Consider the following 16,328-nt stretch of genomic DNA (forward strand, 5'->3'; position numbering starts at 1 on the left):
CAGAAAAGAAAATGGCCTTTGTTATTGACAGCCTAGTAATTTAGAAAATTATTTTAGTAAAAAACAATACAGCTGTGAAATCCAGGGTACCTGTTCTAAATGAAATAGGGTACTTTCCTTATTGGCTGGATAAAAAGGTGTGGAGATACATATTGTGACTGCAGACCTCACCTCAAGGGAGGGATTAACTGACTTCCTCAGTGCAAAGGGCCACTTGATTAGAAGAAAAAGGTCAGGTTGGATGGGGCTTTAAGCAACCTGGTGTAGTAGAAGTTGTCCCTGCCCATGGCAAGGGGTTGGAACTAGATGGTCTTTGAGGTCCCTTCCAACCCAAACCTTTCTATGATTCTATACCTTGTCTGTTCTGAAAGAGGCATTCAAGGTTGTTTTTTTTCTTTATTAATAGATTCATAATCAATTTCAAAAGTCAAATAGCAAGATCTCCTCTCTAACTTGCTGTTAAAATGATGCATTGTGTTGGATTATCTGTCAGAAATTATTACATTAACATACTCCTTTTGAAGAACTGCTCTGTTCTCTAACTCTGTGACTTATGGGAGTGTTTTTATTTTATAATTGGTGAACAAAGTGATTGTTTAAACAGTACTCCACAATTTGTCTTGCAGCAATGTCTTGGTGTGCATTGCTGTTCTGTTCCGAGTCCTCTCTAAAGTTATCTTAGTTTTCTAATTCTTCATGGTGTGCCTTCTTTTGCTAGGCATTGAAATAAAGAGTAGCCAGCCATTCCTACTTCAAGGAGCTGACCTCGCAGCTCCGCAGTTTCTCCTGGCTGGCTGCATTCCACTGAGCTCACCTACCACCTTCTGACCTCGCCTCTGGGCACATTTGCCCTCATGCAGCATGGTTATTATAGAATCAAACCCAACAGTATGGGTTGGAAGGGACCTCAAAGCTCATCCAGTTCCAACCTCCTGCCATGGGCAGGGACACCTTCCACTAGAGCAGGTTGCTCCAAGCCCTGTCCAGCCTGGCCTTGAGCACTGCCAGGGATGGGGCAGCCACAGCTTCTCTGGGCAACCTGTGCCAGCGGCTCAGCACCCTCATGGTAAATAATTTTTTCTTAATGTCTAATCTAAATCTCCCCTTGATATATTTTTGTTCACTTCCTTTCTGGCCTCTTGGAGATTACAAGCTCATAGACGAAACACTGATTGCTGGCACTAATTTGGTATGCTTGGCCAGGACGTGTGGTAGGTAATTGACAATAGAATTTCTTTCTGTTTTCCTTTTCAAAAACATGATGACTTGTGAAGTGATGCCACAATTTGCAAGTTTGGTATATTTTCATGGGTTTTGCATGTACTGTTTTTACTGATAATTCTCATTAACTTAGCTATTTGGTTGAGCCAACTGTCCGAATAATTGCTTGCTTTATTGTACATTGTCTTCCTTCAGTATCTTTATTTTTGGAGTGGTCTTGTCTTCCATTCAGTCATAAATACAAGTTTCTCTGTAAATGTAATTTTTTAATCTTTTTTTCTGATTAACAAGTCTTTAAAAACAGTTGTTTTTACAATTATCTTTGAATGTTTTTATGTGTGTTTAAGTTTCCTTTATTTGCCTCTGTATGATTAAGCGCAGTGCCTGTTTTATGCAGTTCAGGTCCTCGTTTTCAGAACCGTTACAGTAAATGCTGGGTGTAACAAGCTTTTCTTGCAGAGGGTGATGCTCTGGATGGGGAAACTTGCTGGTTGAACTCCACCTCGGCGCCGAGGTCGGGTCCCTCCGCAGCCATTAGCAGCCCCGCGCCGGCGCGGGGAACTACAACTCCCGGCGGCCCCCGCGCCACGCCGCTTCCCGCCGAGCTAAGATGGCGGCCGCCGTGGAACGTGTGGTGGGAGAGGCGCCGGCAGGCTACACGGGTGAGAGGGCCCGGGGTAGCAGGGAGGGAGCGGGAGCGGGGTCCGGGCGGCAGCGGGGTCTTTAACCGGTGCGTGGCTCGCAGCTCTGGCGGTGAAGTTCGGGGAGCGGCAGCGCTCTCCCCACTATTTGTTGGTGAAGGAGCACCAGCTGCGGGAAGGCGCCGGCACCACGCACCCCCCTCATCGCACCCTCTTCGTCCTCAACGTGCCCCCGTACTGCACCCCGGTGAGTGGGGCTGGCCTCGGGAGGGGCGGGGGGCGCCTTACCGGTGGGGGGGGACTGAAGGCTGCGGGCATCGCCTCATGAGCCCGGGGTGCGTCGGGGTGGCGGTGGGCTGAGGGGCTCGGGCCATGCCGAGCAGCCTTGAGGGAGTGGGGAGAGAAATTGCCTCTGCTTTTCTGTAGCGCTTCTTTTCTCTCGTTCTCCTTATCAAGGGCTCTCTGTCCAGGCTGTTCAACCGCTGCGGGCATGTCCAGTCTGTGGACATGTGTGACAAGCCAGGGCCCGGGGAGAAAAAAGAGAAACTGAACTCCAGGTTCTTCAACTGCAAAACTGTAACGGTAAAGCTCGGTGGGGAGGGGAATCCTGATGGTTAGAATGGGGAAAGATCACAAGCACTGGAGGGTACGATTTGAAACGTGAGACGGGAAACCATTTGGGGGCGCTGGGTGATGTGATTACTTATTGAAGTTTGCGTTATCTCTTTTTGCTGTCCCGCTGCAACTCGAGGTTTGATTTTTATTATGTTTGTAGTGCAGCTCTTTGCAGCGTCACCAGTTTCTGTGGTGTATCTTGACTGGCATAGATATCTTCTGCTTTCAGGGATTTCGAGTGGCGTATGTGGTGTTCAAGAAACCAGCTGGCGTCCAGGCAGCCAAGGCTCTGTCGAAGGAAGGTCCCTTGCTGATCTCAGCAGAGAGTCACCCTGTGAAAACCGGCATTAGGAGTAAGTCAGCCCTGGCTATCTTCCTGCTAGCTAGTGCTGGGGAAGAACTATGCTTATTCCTTCCTGAATCCTACCCTGCATGTCCCAGATTAATTCTCACCATTTTGTAGTGAACTGGAAGGTGTCGAGTGATTCACTGCCCTGCTTTTATTATTCACAGTCTCGTATAGGATGTTGTAGCCTGGTCCTGTGACCAGAAGGGAGTTGCTTGGTATAACGGAAGGGCAGTTTTTTCCAACATCTTTTCAATACTGCATAAATCCATACAAACTCTCCGTGTCTTACACTCAAAACAGAATCTGACTCAATAATGGGCACCTGTTATTGAGTGCTGACACCCTGATGTGTGTCAGGGTGACAGCAGTTCAGGTGTGATCACTTGACAGGAATGCAGCCCTCAGTGTTGCACCTCTTGGACTTAATGCTAGCCTGCTCCTGCTCAGGAAGGTTGCAAGCTCTTCCTATCACTTTCTGGTTGTGGCCTGGGCCACAAGTTGGTTGAGCTGTGGTGTGGGGAGGCTGAACAGAATGGGAAGAGCGTCTCCTTCTCCACAGCAATTCTCTCTAGAGCTGCCCAAAGGCATCAGACCAGGGCTTGATTCTAGCAGAGGCTATAGCTGACTTCTGCCCTCTTCCTCAGAGTGGATCGCCAGCTATGCAGCTTCAATTGTGGATCAGGAGGAGCTGAAGGCTGAGGTGGATGCCTACATGCAAGACTATGACAAAAAGATAGAAGAGGTGAGGCCAGGCTGGGGAGGAGACCCAGCTAAGCAGTTTATTTGGGGAGAGGAAAGGAAGAGGAAAGATCTCTCAGTGGCCTGGTCTCAGTGAAAAGGGTGGTGGGAAACATGCTGGTCGGCAGGGTTTTTTTACTCCCAGTTGCTGGTGGGCAGTTAGGTCCTGGTTTGGTCCACAACACCTGACCTTTCCATCCAGGTCTTACAATACATATCCACAAATAAACTGGGTCCTGGCTTGTGTACAGTGTTCTGACTGATAGTTGAATGCCTGCTCTTGGTTCCATGCCTGCATTCAAATCTTGTGCAGAAGCAGGAGCTGTAGCTTTGTTGGGGAGCCATGCGTCAGGCTGGCTGTCAGTACATCTGCACTAAGCTGTCCCACCCTCCTGTCTTTACAGGAAGAAGCCAAAGCAGCCAAGGAGGAGGGTGTTCCGGATGAGGAGGGCTGGGTGAAGGTAACACGGCGGGGCCGGAAGCCTGGTCTGCCCCGGACAGAGGCGGCCAACCTGCGCCTGCTGGAGAGGGAGAAACAGAAAAGGGCCCGCAAAGAGCTGCTCAACTTCTATGCCTGGCAGCATCGTGAGACCAAGAGAGAACGTGAGTGTCCGAGCCTCCTCTGCCCCCTCCCTGTGGCTCTTGTCCCTTGCATCATGGTCATTTGTCTGTCAGTGGAGAGTCCGTCACTTGTATCCAGCTGCAGGTGAACAGTGCTGGGTGGTTGTGCAGATAGCCTCGCCAGCTCTTGGGGCCTCTTGCCACCATCCCTTCTAGAAAGGGCTGCTGCAATATTTCGTGGGAGAGTGCACAGATCCTGGCTTTCCAATAGATGTCTCTTCAGCCTGCACAAAAGCAGCAATTCAGAGGGAGCACTAGGCATTTTCTTCCCCAAGAGGGAGCTACAGCACTGCCAGAGAGGAGCTCCGGATTTCCAGCTTGGCACTTGGCCTAGGCGCAGAAGTACCTGCTCTGGGAAGTGTGTGTCAGGACTGAGCCCTGCCTGGCGTGTGGAAGTGAAGCTCCCTGGGGAGGGAGATCTGCTGCTCCCATGTGACCTGTTCTTTTTCTGTCTCATTTAGACATTGCCCAGTTGAGGAAGAAATTTGAGGAGGACAAGCAGAGGATCGCGTTGATGCGAGCCCAGCGCAAGTTTCGGCCATACTAAGCTGTGCTGAGCTATTCCTTGGGTGCCCAGGCTGGAGAGGTTCCTATGGACTCCGTATCCCAAAGGATTTCAAGGAACTGAGGCATCTTCAGATTGTCCCTGCCCTTAGATCTGAAATGGGAGATCCCAGCAACTGTCACTGAAGGAGAAGTTTCTTGCAATGGAATTCTGCTCTCCTGGCCATCATTTGGCCCTGTGGCATCACTTCCCAGGGTGCTCAGGCCAAGGGGCTGAGGCCTTTCCTGTGACAACTTGTATTTCCCTGCTGCCCAAGGCCCTCTTCTAGCTTGGTGAGAGGTGGGATTGACCCAGCACAGCCTCTTTAGGGGCAAGAATGGCTGAAGAACTGTAAATAAACTGCTGCTATGTTCTCAGAATGTGGGGATGCCTCTCTCCCCTTTGGTCTGCGTGGGGAGACCTGGAGCTTCTGGTATGCTGGGGTGGCAATAAAAGTCATGGCTTGTATGCTCCTTTGCACATTTTATCTGGGGGCGAGTTAGAAATGAAGGGAAGTGACCTTTGGAAAAGCCCATCTGGGAAGTTCCCAGACCTGTCGTCACAAGGAAGGTGGTTTGGTACAGAGTCCTCCCCCTTCCCTCAGTGTTTTCCTTGCAGCCAGGTGCTGAGGTGCTCAGTCTTATGGCTGTGAGTGGACCCCTACAGCCCTGTCTAGCCTGGGCTCTGGGAGCTCCTGGTGTTCAGCACTGTCACTAGAACAAGGTGAGCTGGCAGCCTGCCTTTGGAGGGGGCAATCAGACTCTTCATGGCCTGTTTTCTCTTAACCTGTCATCAGCCAACAGGAGGGAGGTAAGGATGTCAACAGGCACATCTAGCCGTGGGGCAGTGCTTTTGCACTGCCCGCAGAGCCTTTGTGCAGCTTTGGACTTAAATGATGGCCTACCCCTGTGCACTTTGATCAGAAAGGGCCCGTTATTGCCCTGCAGCCTCCATATGGGTGTAGCCATGAATGTAAGGTGGAAATACTGGGAATTTCCACTGAGGTGGGTTAAAATGCATTTACCCTCCCCTGGAAAACCCACTGCCAATGCAGTTTCCATTACATGGGGAGACTGCCAGGCCTGCTTGCTTCAGTTGGCTTTTTGCATCAATTTAACTAGAAGGCAGATGGATCCCAATTGTGCCTCAACTAAAGCAGACTGCATGTAAAAATCACTGCTTCCGAGATCAGTGTTTTAGCTGCTTGGGCAAACATCCCAGAAGAAAGGATTCTCCTCTAGAGTCAAGAAGACAGGGTTAACATTAGGAAATTAATCTTTATTTAGAAGGACAGAAATAATCTCTGCCAACTTTTCCATTATTGGTAATTCTCCCTGCTGCTTCAGATAAAGGATTAGTGACTCATTCCCTAGGAGTTCATTAAAATGGCCTTCTGTGCTCAGGTGAGCTCTTATTTAAGCTGTTTTTTAAAATTGACAAGTCTCACAGTAAAAGGGAGACATGAAGGTCCTTTGAGCTAAGGCATCCACAGAAGTAAGCAGAAAAGCAGAATACTTTCCTGTTTTCCCAGTAGCTCTAATTCTAGGATAAGACTGGTTGTACCATCCTAAGGGAGGAAGTAAGATGAGGCACCCATCTCCTGCTGAGCTACAGCTGGTGCTGCTGCTCCTACAGAAGATGCCTCTGCCTGTATTCTTGTTTTATTTCAGGGTGCAAGCTGGGAGGAAGCAAGGGAAAGGCCACTCTGAGCCTCTGTTCCTGTACTTTCAGAGCTGGAAGGATTCATTTTGCCTTTGATAAACTGAGGTACTTTGCTCAGCTTTCCTTCAGGGAGCCCCTGGCAGACCTGCTTCCACTCTGCAGTGAGCCAAGGTTAGGAAAGAGTATCATGAAACTGATGCTGGATGTGAGGTAAGAATGGTGACAATTCCTCCAGAGCCTGCTTTTTAGCTCCACGTTCTCCTTGCCTGCTGCAGCAGTGAGGGCTTCCTAGAGCCTGGCTCTGGTGTTCTGCGCTGTCAGGAAGTTGCTGATGATCCCAGACACCACCTCAGGCTTGTTCAGGTGCACAAAATGACTCCCAGGTACCTCTATTAGCTGAATGTGCTGGAAAGAAAGGATGCAAGATGTGAACCAGAAAAGCATTCCCTCATACAAGCTGTGGGGCAGGAGGAAGGCAGAACAGGGCTGGGATGACTGGACTAGGGAAAAGCTGGGTCTAGAGTGCAGTAATAACTTGGGACTCCGGCAGCAAAGGTCAAGTTGGCTTCCCCACAGTGTGAGGGCTGTGCTATTTGGGACAAATTACCTAGTGGGGGGTGCCCACTGGGGCTGGCCATCAAGGTGAGCTGCTGCTCCCAGGTTGGGGACCTATACAGTAGAGATGCAAGGATGAAGTTTGCTCCCACCTCTTTCAGGGTAGACTCAAATGCCTTCCGTAGGTCTTTCACAAAGTGATTTCTGGTGTCCAGCTTGTACGGTACCAAGAGTCCATCTTGTGCTCTGAAAAGCCACAGCAAGGCTCAGTACAGCACATAGTGTGTCTCCATTTGTCTTTGCTACTGTCTTGGGCAGAAGCTTTTGTCCCCAGGACAGGGAGGTGACAGAGACAACTGCTCTTTCTAAGCTGCTTTTAAAAAATAGGGATAGAGGGTCATACATGGCAGTCGGAGGGGCAGCTATTTTCTGTCAAACTATCTGTTCAAAACCTTAGGTGATTGCCTGGTGGTATCAGAGTGGAGACTGGTTAGATATTGCTCCCCTCCAAGTGCTGTCTCGTAATACGTCATTCCTTACCCCCACCATGTCTTCTGCCTTTTCCCCTCCATACAGCCTCTACATCTCACCTCTGTCCCTTTCTCACCTCCACACTACTGTTTTAAACTGGGTGTGCCCCACTTGGAGAGGGAAGTACCAGGGCAGTCCTCCTGGAAAAGCCAGCATTAGACCTCCTGCAGAGTTACGATCATACTATCTCCTCCTCCACTGGAGGTGATGGGACAAGATGACATCCCAGGCACAAAGGCATGTACTCTTTATGGCCTAGAGGACTTGTCCTCACTATGATGTTGTATTTCTGGATAAGCTGGAATATCCTTAAGAGTTTATGATTTCAGCAGACCAGGGATGCCAAAACTGCTCTTCATTTCCCAACTTCTAGCACTCCCTCTTATTTCCTAGAGAAGAGTCTTTTAATGGCACAACACAGACCAAGGCTGTGGGGTTCTGTGCAAACCAGTGGCTACCTTCCTACAGCTTTTCTCCCAGCCCTGGACACCCAAGAGGAAAGCTTGCAGGAGCTGGGTCTGGCCAGGGGCTCTAGGACCAGCTGGAGGAGGTAGAAGCTGACTGATTTTACCTGTTTGCTTGGGCAAGAGGTTTCTGGGTCTGGAGAAGGGGGCAGGCTGGGGTGCTGTGACCTGGGGAAGAGCTGGGTGGGCCAGGAGGAAAGCAAGTAGGAACAGTGTGGAGTGTCACAGGTTTGCCAGGATAGCCCCTTCCTGTAGGGCCAAGGGATGGAAAGTTATGGGATTGGGAGCGTGAAGGCAGGAGGACATGACAGGAGTGGCATTTCCTCAGTCAGCCTTGCACCAGGGAGACCCAGCCTGAAAGCACAGCCTAGGCCAGAAGGAAGATGTTCTAGCTGCTCTCTGCCTGCTCCAGGAGCCTGCCCAGCCTGGGGCAGTGGTAAGGAACTCTGAAATGCTTCACATGTGAGGCTGTGCTGTTGTGCCAACTGGCCCAAAGGTCTGGGTGGCTGCTGCAGAGGAGGGGTTACCTGAGGGCTCCTTTCTAACCTTTACTCCCTCCACCCAGGGCTGCAGGGAGGCAGCAAGGGTTGGTTTGGCTTGTGCCTCACTCACACAATGATGAGCACACGGTCCTGGATCTTCTGCAGGAGCTTTACACACTGCTCCACTGTGAAGGACTCTCGACTCTGCTGCAGGTGCAAACACAGGGAGAGCAGCAAAGGTCAGGGACAGCAGCTGGGAACAGGGAGTGTGCCTGACCCCTGCTGCACTAGTGGCCCTCAAGGCAGAAGTGGCTATGGCCCCAAAGCTTCCATGCTGGGACATGACAGGCAGCTAGGCCGTGCACAAGAGTAGCTGGCTCTGCAAAGGTTCCTTCTGTCCAGCTGCATTTCAGGGCTGCCAGCAACACTGCCTGCTGGGATGCAGCACATATGGGAATGATCTCATACCAGAGAAAAGCTTTAAAAATCCCTTTACTAAAAAGGAGACAGTACACTACTCTGGCTTTCATACCCTGGCAATGGCACAGGTAGAGGAGGCCCTGCTTGCTCAAAAGCGGCACAAAGCTATCAAAACATCAAACATGCCGACTTTGCTCCACACTCTCCCCTCTTCCATGGGTGACCTGACAAGCTGACAGAAAGCATCCATCCAGCTGCTGCCTGAAGAGTTATAACGGCAGGAAAATGTGGCCATGAGGCCCTGGGGCAGAGGAACTGCTAGGAAAAAAAAAGTCAGTAACATTTTCCAGTGACTCTGTAAGCTGAGTCAATGTTTGAGGCTCTTTTAACAGCAGCATTTAAAAGAGAGGCAGGAATTAGAGATGCAGAAAGTCACCAGCTGAGTGGAAGCAGGGAGTGGACCTCCACTACAGCTGAGTTTTCTATAAGCTCAGAACTCAGAAGCAGCAGGGGGCACATCAGAAGAGCAATGCTCACCGTACGGACTCTCATGTCTCTGTTAAAAACCAGCCCTGGAATGAAAAAACAACAGAAGGTTTTCATGTCTCACAGGAGCAGGAGCTGCTCTGTTTCTCCTCCCCTTTGGGGTCTGCCCAAGATTCTTTGAGACAAGAGGATTAATTCAGATTTCTCCTTTCTTAATTTCTTTTCTTTTGGTGTTCCAGGACTCAAGCACCAAACCCAGCTGCTGGGAATGGAGAGCTCTGCCTCCAGACTTAATTGCTCCCATTCAGGCTGCATGGAATTGTAGTTAGGGCACCCTGTACCCTGTGGAAGACAATGGCTGTTGGCACTGCTCCCATCCCACACCCAGGTCTGGCCCAGCACTGGGATGAGCCCTGCCTCCACGCAGCCCCTTACCAGCGGGTGTCTCAGTTGCTCCTCGCTGCAGTAGGATTGCCCCACCCTCTGCTGTCAGATGTCTGTTCGCTTCTAAGAGCCTGAGGGAGAGACATGTGCTGCTGGGAAAGGGAGGAAGCGAAGCGAAAATGGCATGACAAGGTGACAGCGAGCTCTCAGGCTGCTTCAGAAAAGAGCAGAAGAAGCGGCAGAAGCAAAAGGTCTTGGTGAGATTCCAGGAGGACTTGAAAGAGGAAGTGCAGAAGCAGTTTCCCTTTCACATTCACGCAGCTGTAACTCTGTCCAAGGTGAGGGCAGGCAGCAAATGAAGAGGACAAATGGGAACCGACCTCTGCAATGCTGCTTCAGGGCTCCGTGCTCTGGGAGTTTGCTGCTTTGCCTCTAGACTCAGTAATCTGTCAATCACCAATCGCTTTGATTCTAGCCACGCCTCAGTGTCCTGAAACAAAGAGACATAGGGCACAGAAATAACCCCCCATTTCTGAATCATTTTACCCCTTATCAAAGGGTAGAAACGGGAATTTCACCCTTCAACATCCCTCAGAATTCCTACCAGTTACGGACATTAAAAATGTCCGTTTCTGGGGGAAAGGGAACAGCAATACTTAAAAGGCAAGGCAGGAACAGAAAGCTAAGCACTGCTGTGAAGAACTAACTTTTTACCCTTGCAATCTTTTCTACCCCTTCCTGCCTCACTTTCGAGCTGAGGACAACTGTCTAAAAGAACAAGGGAAATCTGTTATCTTTTGTCTCTTTGATCCTGGGCCTCTGTCCCACTTCTGCCAACCAAAGCCCAGCATCTGGTAGCGATGAGGTCAGGTTGGGAATGTAGCTTTACATCCTGCCAGGAACAGTAAAAGAGATCTACCCAGATCACCAACAAGCTGTTGGCAAAAGGCCAGCTGGCAGTTGCTTGGACAGAGGTTCCAGCTCCCTTTGTACAAGGGTATGGCACAGACAAATGAATTTCAGTGCTAAGGGACTGTAGGATGTGGAGCACTACCAAGTGTCCCCCAAGGGCCACCCTCCACAGGGACCTCAGTCTATGCAACAAGAAGCAGATCTGTGCCTGCCAAAAGGAAGAGCACCAAGACTTGTGTGATCTGTCAGGAACTGGTCACATCAGTGCTTTCTCTGAGCAAATGAAAGAAAGAAAAAAAAATCCAAACATCTATTTTTTATTTTAAAAAGTGAGGGGAAGTACATGTGAAATCTAACCTCTGGTGCTAGCAGAAAGCCAAGGTTTTCCAGCAGGATCAGCTTGTCCACCATCTCAGGATAAAGGAAACAGAACTGAGGAGACATGAAACAATATGAGGGAAAAGCTGAGTGTTGAGGGACGTCTTCTTCCTGCTACACTGGAGAGAGAGTCAGGGAAGGGCCTCTCCTCCCCTGTAATCCAAGTCCCACATAGTTCGTCCCTTCAATTCCCTCCTATTTGTTGTTCCAGCTGCAGAAATCACAAATCCCATGAAGAAAGGATGCTTTACTCACCATTCCTGCCACAGCTCCACCTGCAAAGGAGAGAAAAGTCCTCTGTTACACCCAGGACACACACACACACACCCGACCCCTGGTAACAGAAACTCCCTTCACGCACAGCAGAAGCTGCCTTAGAAGCAGAATGCATGTAGTACCAATGAACAAAGCCCCAGCTAGAGTAGCAGGCAAAGAGCAGGGCTATTGGCCAACTGGACTCTTGTCCTGTGCCATACCCATCTTCCTCTCAGGCAGCAAAGGCCAAGAAGCAGTTACTAGTTACACACTATGGTGTGCAAGCTCTGTGAGCTGCAGCCAGCACAGCCCTGTGGAGCAAAACCCAAATTGTGGCAAAACCCAAGCATAAAGGGGTAGAGCCTGGAGTCTGGTTCCCTTCAGCAAGCTCCATGAACCACCAAGAAGGGCCCTGCTCTCCTCAGGCTTTGTGGCCTTGGGGGAACCAGGCAGGAAGGCCTGCTGTGAATTCTCCTGCTACGGATCACCCCTCTTTGCACACTGCTGTTCCCTCCTGGGGCAGGAGATAAGCCCACAGCAAGACTGACCACTGTTTGTACTACAGGGTCCTGAAAGCAGAGGCATTTCAAACAAGGACACAGATTTCTGAATCCTCAAGCAGCAACCTGGTATTTGACACAATAAATATTCCAACCCAGCTCCTAGCAGTATGTCTTGTAAGTTAATTACCTACTCCTATTTCCACGAATCTCACAGCTTACAAGGACAAGAGCCACTTACCCATACTGTGACCCATCAGGGTGAACCGTCTCCACTGCAAGGCTAAGTGGCAACAGACAAAAACAGACAGAGCTGCATTAGAAACTAAAGCAGCAGCATCTTGAAGCTTCTCCACCAACATAGGCCCCTTCTCACAGGAGGGCTTTTTCACTGCTTAATTTGCTTCCTAATCCAGAAATGAGGTGGATAAGTAGGCCAGTTTTAAAGAAAGAGAGTTTCCACCACCTCATTTCCTTAGTAGTTAAGTCACGCAGGTCTCAATCTCTCTCTATATGGCAAACAGACTACAGCAAATTCCGATTCATTGCCAGACACAGGACTGGCAGGAAGGAAAGGAATCTAACTGGCAGCATCTGCCAAAGAGACCTTGACAGAGCATCCTGCTGCAGGGCATTCCACAAAAGCCATGAGGACACAGAGCCAGATCTGCTGTCTTGAGGGAAGTATGATTATCCCAAGTGAAAGCTCTCTGCATCATTTAGCACACCAGGCTCCAGTCCATTTTTAGAGAACCCCAAGGGGCTTATGGGAAAATACTGCTTCATCAGTGCTGCATCATCTGAAATGCACCTCAGTGAAAGATATCTTACCCTCTGGCATCATTGAAGAATTTCCAGAGGCTCTTTGTATACTGAAAGAGGGATGCAAAACTGCACATGCCACAACCTCCCACAAGATCAGCATAGAGGTGGACAGTTAAATCAGGAGTTATTAGGAGCCCAGTACACTTTGGCTGACAGATTTCTTTGTATGATACTAAAGCAAGCAGCCAGCTGCCGTCAGGGAGAACCAGAAGAGTCTCCAGCTTACACCTAACACTGGTTAGAGGTCACTGACTGATTACAAAAAGCAAGTCTGGCAAAACTATTTAGTTGCATTCACCACTTTGCTATTACTGCTTTTTAGTATAGAAACACTTGCTTCTTACTGTTTCTTCCTCTCACAAAATAGTGAGAAAGGGACTGCTTATTCAGCCTGTGGTCACAAAGCACAGGCTTATATGAGGCTGGGGAGAAGCAGAGGGAACCAACCAACCCCTCTCCTGGCAGCAAATGCTGCTTGCTTGACTTAAGGAGCAATGTAGCACCCTCTGCACAAACAGCCTCTCAAGGAGCCCTTCAGCTGCCCACCTGCTGCCACCCGGCGCACATCACTCACGTAATCCAGAAAATGGTAGGGACAGCCTGCAGGTCGGTGGGATGACAAGCCGTGGCCAGAAAAGTCCATTGCCACATAATAGCAATCTGAAAGGGAGAATGTATCAGATATGCAGCCCTGCAACACAATAAAAACCATCCTGCTGAGCCAGACCTACCTCTGGGGAGCAGTGGAATGAGCTTGTCAAAGGTGTTGGCATTGTCCAGCCAGCCATGCAAGCACAGCACAGGGTGTCCCTCTGCAGATCCCCAGGCCTTGGCTGCCACATGGCCCCAGGGCACAGGGAACTTCACCTCTGAAAACATGCCCAAAATAGAGTGCTCACAAGGTATGTCCCTGGAGAGAGCCACTTGCTCCGAGTAGGTGCCAGGGATCTTGTTAATGGCCCAGAGCTCTGAAAAGAGTAATACAGGTCTTTAGTAACTCACCAGCCTCCTGTGGTCTTAATTAGCAGCTTGCTGATTTATAGCTCTCCATTCAACATCCCAAGATGCCATCCCTGCCTGTCTGTTTGGGGAATCCTCTCCCCAGCACGTACTAGTGATGCTCCTAGGAAGAAACAAGCTTTCCCTACACAGGAGGAAAAAAGCCTCCTCTCTGTCTCTGCAGCAGCTGCAAGCTGAACAGAAGACACAGGAGATCTGGCAAGAGGGAACCACGCACAATTCCCCCAGCTAGCTGCAGTCAGCCAGGCACCTGTCCTGGACTAAAAAGACAATTTCAGGAATAAGGATTCTGCTTCCAGTACTACACTCCTCTTTTACCTTGTGCTTCTCCTCTTTCATACCACCAGTCGGCACCTCCGAGAGCGCTGCCGTGGTCACTGCTGCCACACTCCTGCACCCCGGCATGGGATTACAAATCCACAACCTGCTAGACACCTGCTCGACCTCAAACTTGTCTCATCCCTCCCGATCTGCCTGGCAATTACAGCGCTAACATCTGACCTTTACCCAACCCCAGGCTCCTAAGTGAACCCCTCAGTACTACCCAGCCTCTGGGGATCTGCCAGGGGTGGTCTGAGTATCTCCCCTTCACCCCCAAGCCCATCTGACCTCAGGGTGCCTCATAAGCAGCCTGACTCTCCTTACCCCTAGGTCTCTCATGCCATACTGCCTTCCCAGTGACTTGTCTCGGGTCTCTATTCCCTTAAATAGCCTCTGAGACCTGACAGCAATTAAATCACTCTACTGCAAGGCCCTCCTGAGCCCGTATCTCTGTACAGTGAAGACAAAGGGGATGGGCTGAGAGATAAAGCTGCTGTCAGGACTCTGAGACCACTTACAGTCCCCAACGGCCTCAGTCAGCTACACATGGGGACTCCCCCACATCCTTCCCTCGTGCCCATGAGCCTGTTCAAGCTCAGCCCAGGAGCAGCCCAGTAGCACTGGTCTCCAGGGGCAAAGGTGCAGCTCCCAGGACCACGGCCCCGCCTGCCGATCACGGGGCTGTCTCACCCTTGGCCGGCCTGATCCTGACAACCATGGGCTGACTTCCTGGTGTGACCATGGACCTGCCCCTTCCTCACAGACGTGCCTGAGAACCTGGGCTCCTGCCAGAGCCCGACTGCCCTCCCCAGGCCCGCCCTGCCTGACCCCAGCGGGGCTGCGGCCCTAGGGTCCCTCCGGCGGGCAGGAAGAGCCGCTACACCCGCTCCTTCGCCTCAGGGCGCCCTGGGGCAGCTGGTCCTGATCCTGGTCCTGGTCCTGGTCCTGGCCCCGGCCTCGGGGCGGAGCAGCCCCCGGAGCGCTGCGGCTGCTGGCGGCCGCCCCGGCCCCGCTCCCCGCACCCGCACGCTGCTCCCCGGCCCCCTCCTACCGCTCTGTCCGGCAGGGACGGCAGAGCAAGGCCGTGGCTGGAGGAGACAGCCCGGCGGCAGGGCGGGCAGCCCGGCTGCACCGCCCTGCTCCCCGCCTCCCCGGGCCGCCCCAGGCCTCCGCCTCCTGCCGCTCTGCCGGCCCGGGGCCGCCGCGGGCCGAGGGAGGGAGGCAGGCGGGTGGGAGTGCGGATATCTTTGTCCCCCGTCAGCCTCCTGGCTCCGGGGGTCTTGCGAGGAAACGGGGCAGTGGGTGAGGGCCTAACAGCGCGGTCTCCCCTGCGCGGGGAGCGGTTCCCGGTTCCCCACCGCTCGCCACCCTTGGCCCTGCAGCATGGGGACATCCTGGCACACCCTCAACCCTCCACAGCATCACTCGCTGTTTTCCTCCTGACCCAGCTATTGCTCCAGTCACAGCAACCCAGCCTGCCCCCTCCTCCAGGCCCAGAAACCTCTTACCTGACTGAACAGGTGAACGCAGGGCAGTCTCCAGCTGGTCCTGGAGCCTCTGGCCTGACCCAGCTGCTGCCAGCTCTCCTCTTGGGTGCCCAGGGCAGGGAGATGCTGTGAGAGGTAGCCAAAGCCCTGTGTTTGGTTGAGGCTTAGTAAGCACAACAAGGAGTTAATGATGCCTGTGGGGTCTGCAGTTGCCATCAACCTACTTACTGAGCACGACAGGGACCTATGAGAAGTCGCAGTCATGGCAGTATGGCTGCATCCTTGGCTACCTCCAGCAGATGTGTTACTGACTATGGAAACTGCCTGTACTGCAGCAACGCAGTGTGAGATGTTTTAACTGTGACCCAGGAGCATTGTAGCAACATCAAACAGGCTCAGTGCTTGACACCTGTGCTGAACTTCCATTGCTCTCTGATAGAGAAACTCTTCTGAACTCTTAATGCCTGCTGGAATCGTGTTGCTCCAGGGATAAGAGTCACTCTCCCGTGCTGTGACCCATCACAGTGAACTGACTACTGCGGGGCCAAGCTGCGGCAGATACACAGCAGACAGCACTGCCTTCCTTAGCTGCTGTATTCCTCTTCTTCACAAACAGACCCCTCTCAGCTGAGGAGGTTTCCACAATTTTCTTCATTAGACCAGGGTTCAAGAAAGTCAATACCTGAGTATGGCTGGGAATACTGCTTGCTGGTGCCATGCAGTCCCTCCAGCAGTCAGTCAGCAAGGCCTAACACAGACCACAACTGTTCCCCTTCAGTCAAGGACTCTGCTGTCAAATGAAGCAAAGTCAAACCATGCTGTGAGTAGTGGGATATCTTGCTGGAGCAGTTGGAGAGACAAAATGAATGTCTGTTCTTAGGGAGTCATTTTTATATTGGTAATTGAAAACTCTCTGC

The 16,328-nt window shown here is 51.3% G+C and overlaps 2 protein-coding genes across 6 annotated transcripts; one reads left to right on the forward strand and one right to left on the reverse strand.

The window, feature by feature from the left end:
* Positions 1 to 1,744: 1,744 nt before the first annotated feature.
* Positions 1,745 to 5,197, forward strand: RRP7A (ribosomal RNA processing 7 homolog A). The gene is made up of 7 exons (XM_062624228.1): positions 1,745 to 1,883; positions 1,967 to 2,109; positions 2,319 to 2,444; positions 2,707 to 2,830; positions 3,471 to 3,568; positions 3,969 to 4,167; positions 4,647 to 5,197. The coding sequence occupies exons 1-7, from the start codon at positions 1,832 to 1,834 to the stop codon at positions 4,730 to 4,732; spliced, it is 828 nt and encodes a 275-aa protein (XP_062480212.1). The 5' UTR covers positions 1,745 to 1,831; the 3' UTR covers positions 4,733 to 5,197.
* A 789-nt stretch (positions 5,198 to 5,986) lies between these two features.
* SERHL2 (serine hydrolase like 2) lies at positions 5,987 to 15,081 on the reverse strand. 5 transcript variants are annotated; one of them, XM_062624223.1, is made up of 12 exons: positions 14,976 to 15,081; positions 13,315 to 13,551; positions 13,130 to 13,243; positions 12,000 to 12,041; positions 11,259 to 11,278; positions 10,983 to 11,057; positions 10,094 to 10,203; positions 9,765 to 9,844; positions 9,381 to 9,415; positions 8,554 to 8,630; positions 7,099 to 7,192; positions 5,987 to 6,796 (listed from the first exon to the last, which is right to left on the reverse strand). In XM_062624223.1, the coding sequence occupies exons 2-12, from the start codon at positions 13,460 to 13,462 to the stop codon at positions 6,680 to 6,682; spliced, it is 912 nt and encodes a 303-aa protein (XP_062480207.1). In that variant the 5' UTR covers positions 13,463 to 13,551; positions 14,976 to 15,081; the 3' UTR covers positions 5,987 to 6,679. The 5 variants fall into 5 exon arrangements, with proteins under 5 accessions (XP_062480207.1, XP_062480205.1, XP_062480206.1 ...); XM_062624221.1 differs by lacking the exon at positions 14,976 to 15,081 and adding an exon at positions 14,615 to 14,756; XM_062624222.1 differs by lacking the exons at positions 12,000 to 12,041; positions 14,976 to 15,081 and adding an exon at positions 14,615 to 14,758.
* Positions 15,082 to 16,328: the final 1,247 nt, after the last annotated feature.

Source organism: Pezoporus occidentalis, unplaced genomic scaffold, assembly GCF_034315485.1.
Source record: "Pezoporus occidentalis ecotype Australia unplaced genomic scaffold, CSIRO_AGI_Poc_V1 ctg263, whole genome shotgun sequence".
NCBI classification, from domain to species: domain Eukaryota; kingdom Metazoa; phylum Chordata; class Aves; order Psittaciformes; family Psittacidae; genus Pezoporus; species Pezoporus occidentalis.

Coding starts and splice junctions, on each gene's coding strand:
- RRP7A (XM_062624228.1), top strand. CDS start 1,832: ATGGCGGCCGCCGTGGAACGTGTGGTGGGAGAGGCGCCGGCAGGCTAC. Junction 3,569..3,968: donor ATGACAAAAAGATAGAAGAG/GTGAGGCCAGGC, acceptor CTGTCTTTACAG/GAAGAAGCCAAAGCAGCCAA. Junction 4,168..4,646: donor TCGTGAGACCAAGAGAGAAC/GTGAGTGTCCGA, acceptor TGTCTCATTTAG/ACATTGCCCAGTTGAGGAAG.
- SERHL2 (XM_062624221.1), bottom strand. CDS start 14,666: ATGGTCACACCAGGAAGTCAGCCCATGGTTGTCAGGATCAGGCCGGCC. Junction 9,416..9,764: donor AGCAACTGAGACACCCGCTG/GTAAGGGGCTGC, acceptor TTTTCATTCCAG/GGCTGGTTTTTAACAGAGAC. Junction 7,193..8,553: donor GACCGTGTGCTCATCATTGT/GTGAGTGAGGCA, acceptor GTGGCTTTTCAG/AGCACAAGATGGACTCTTGG.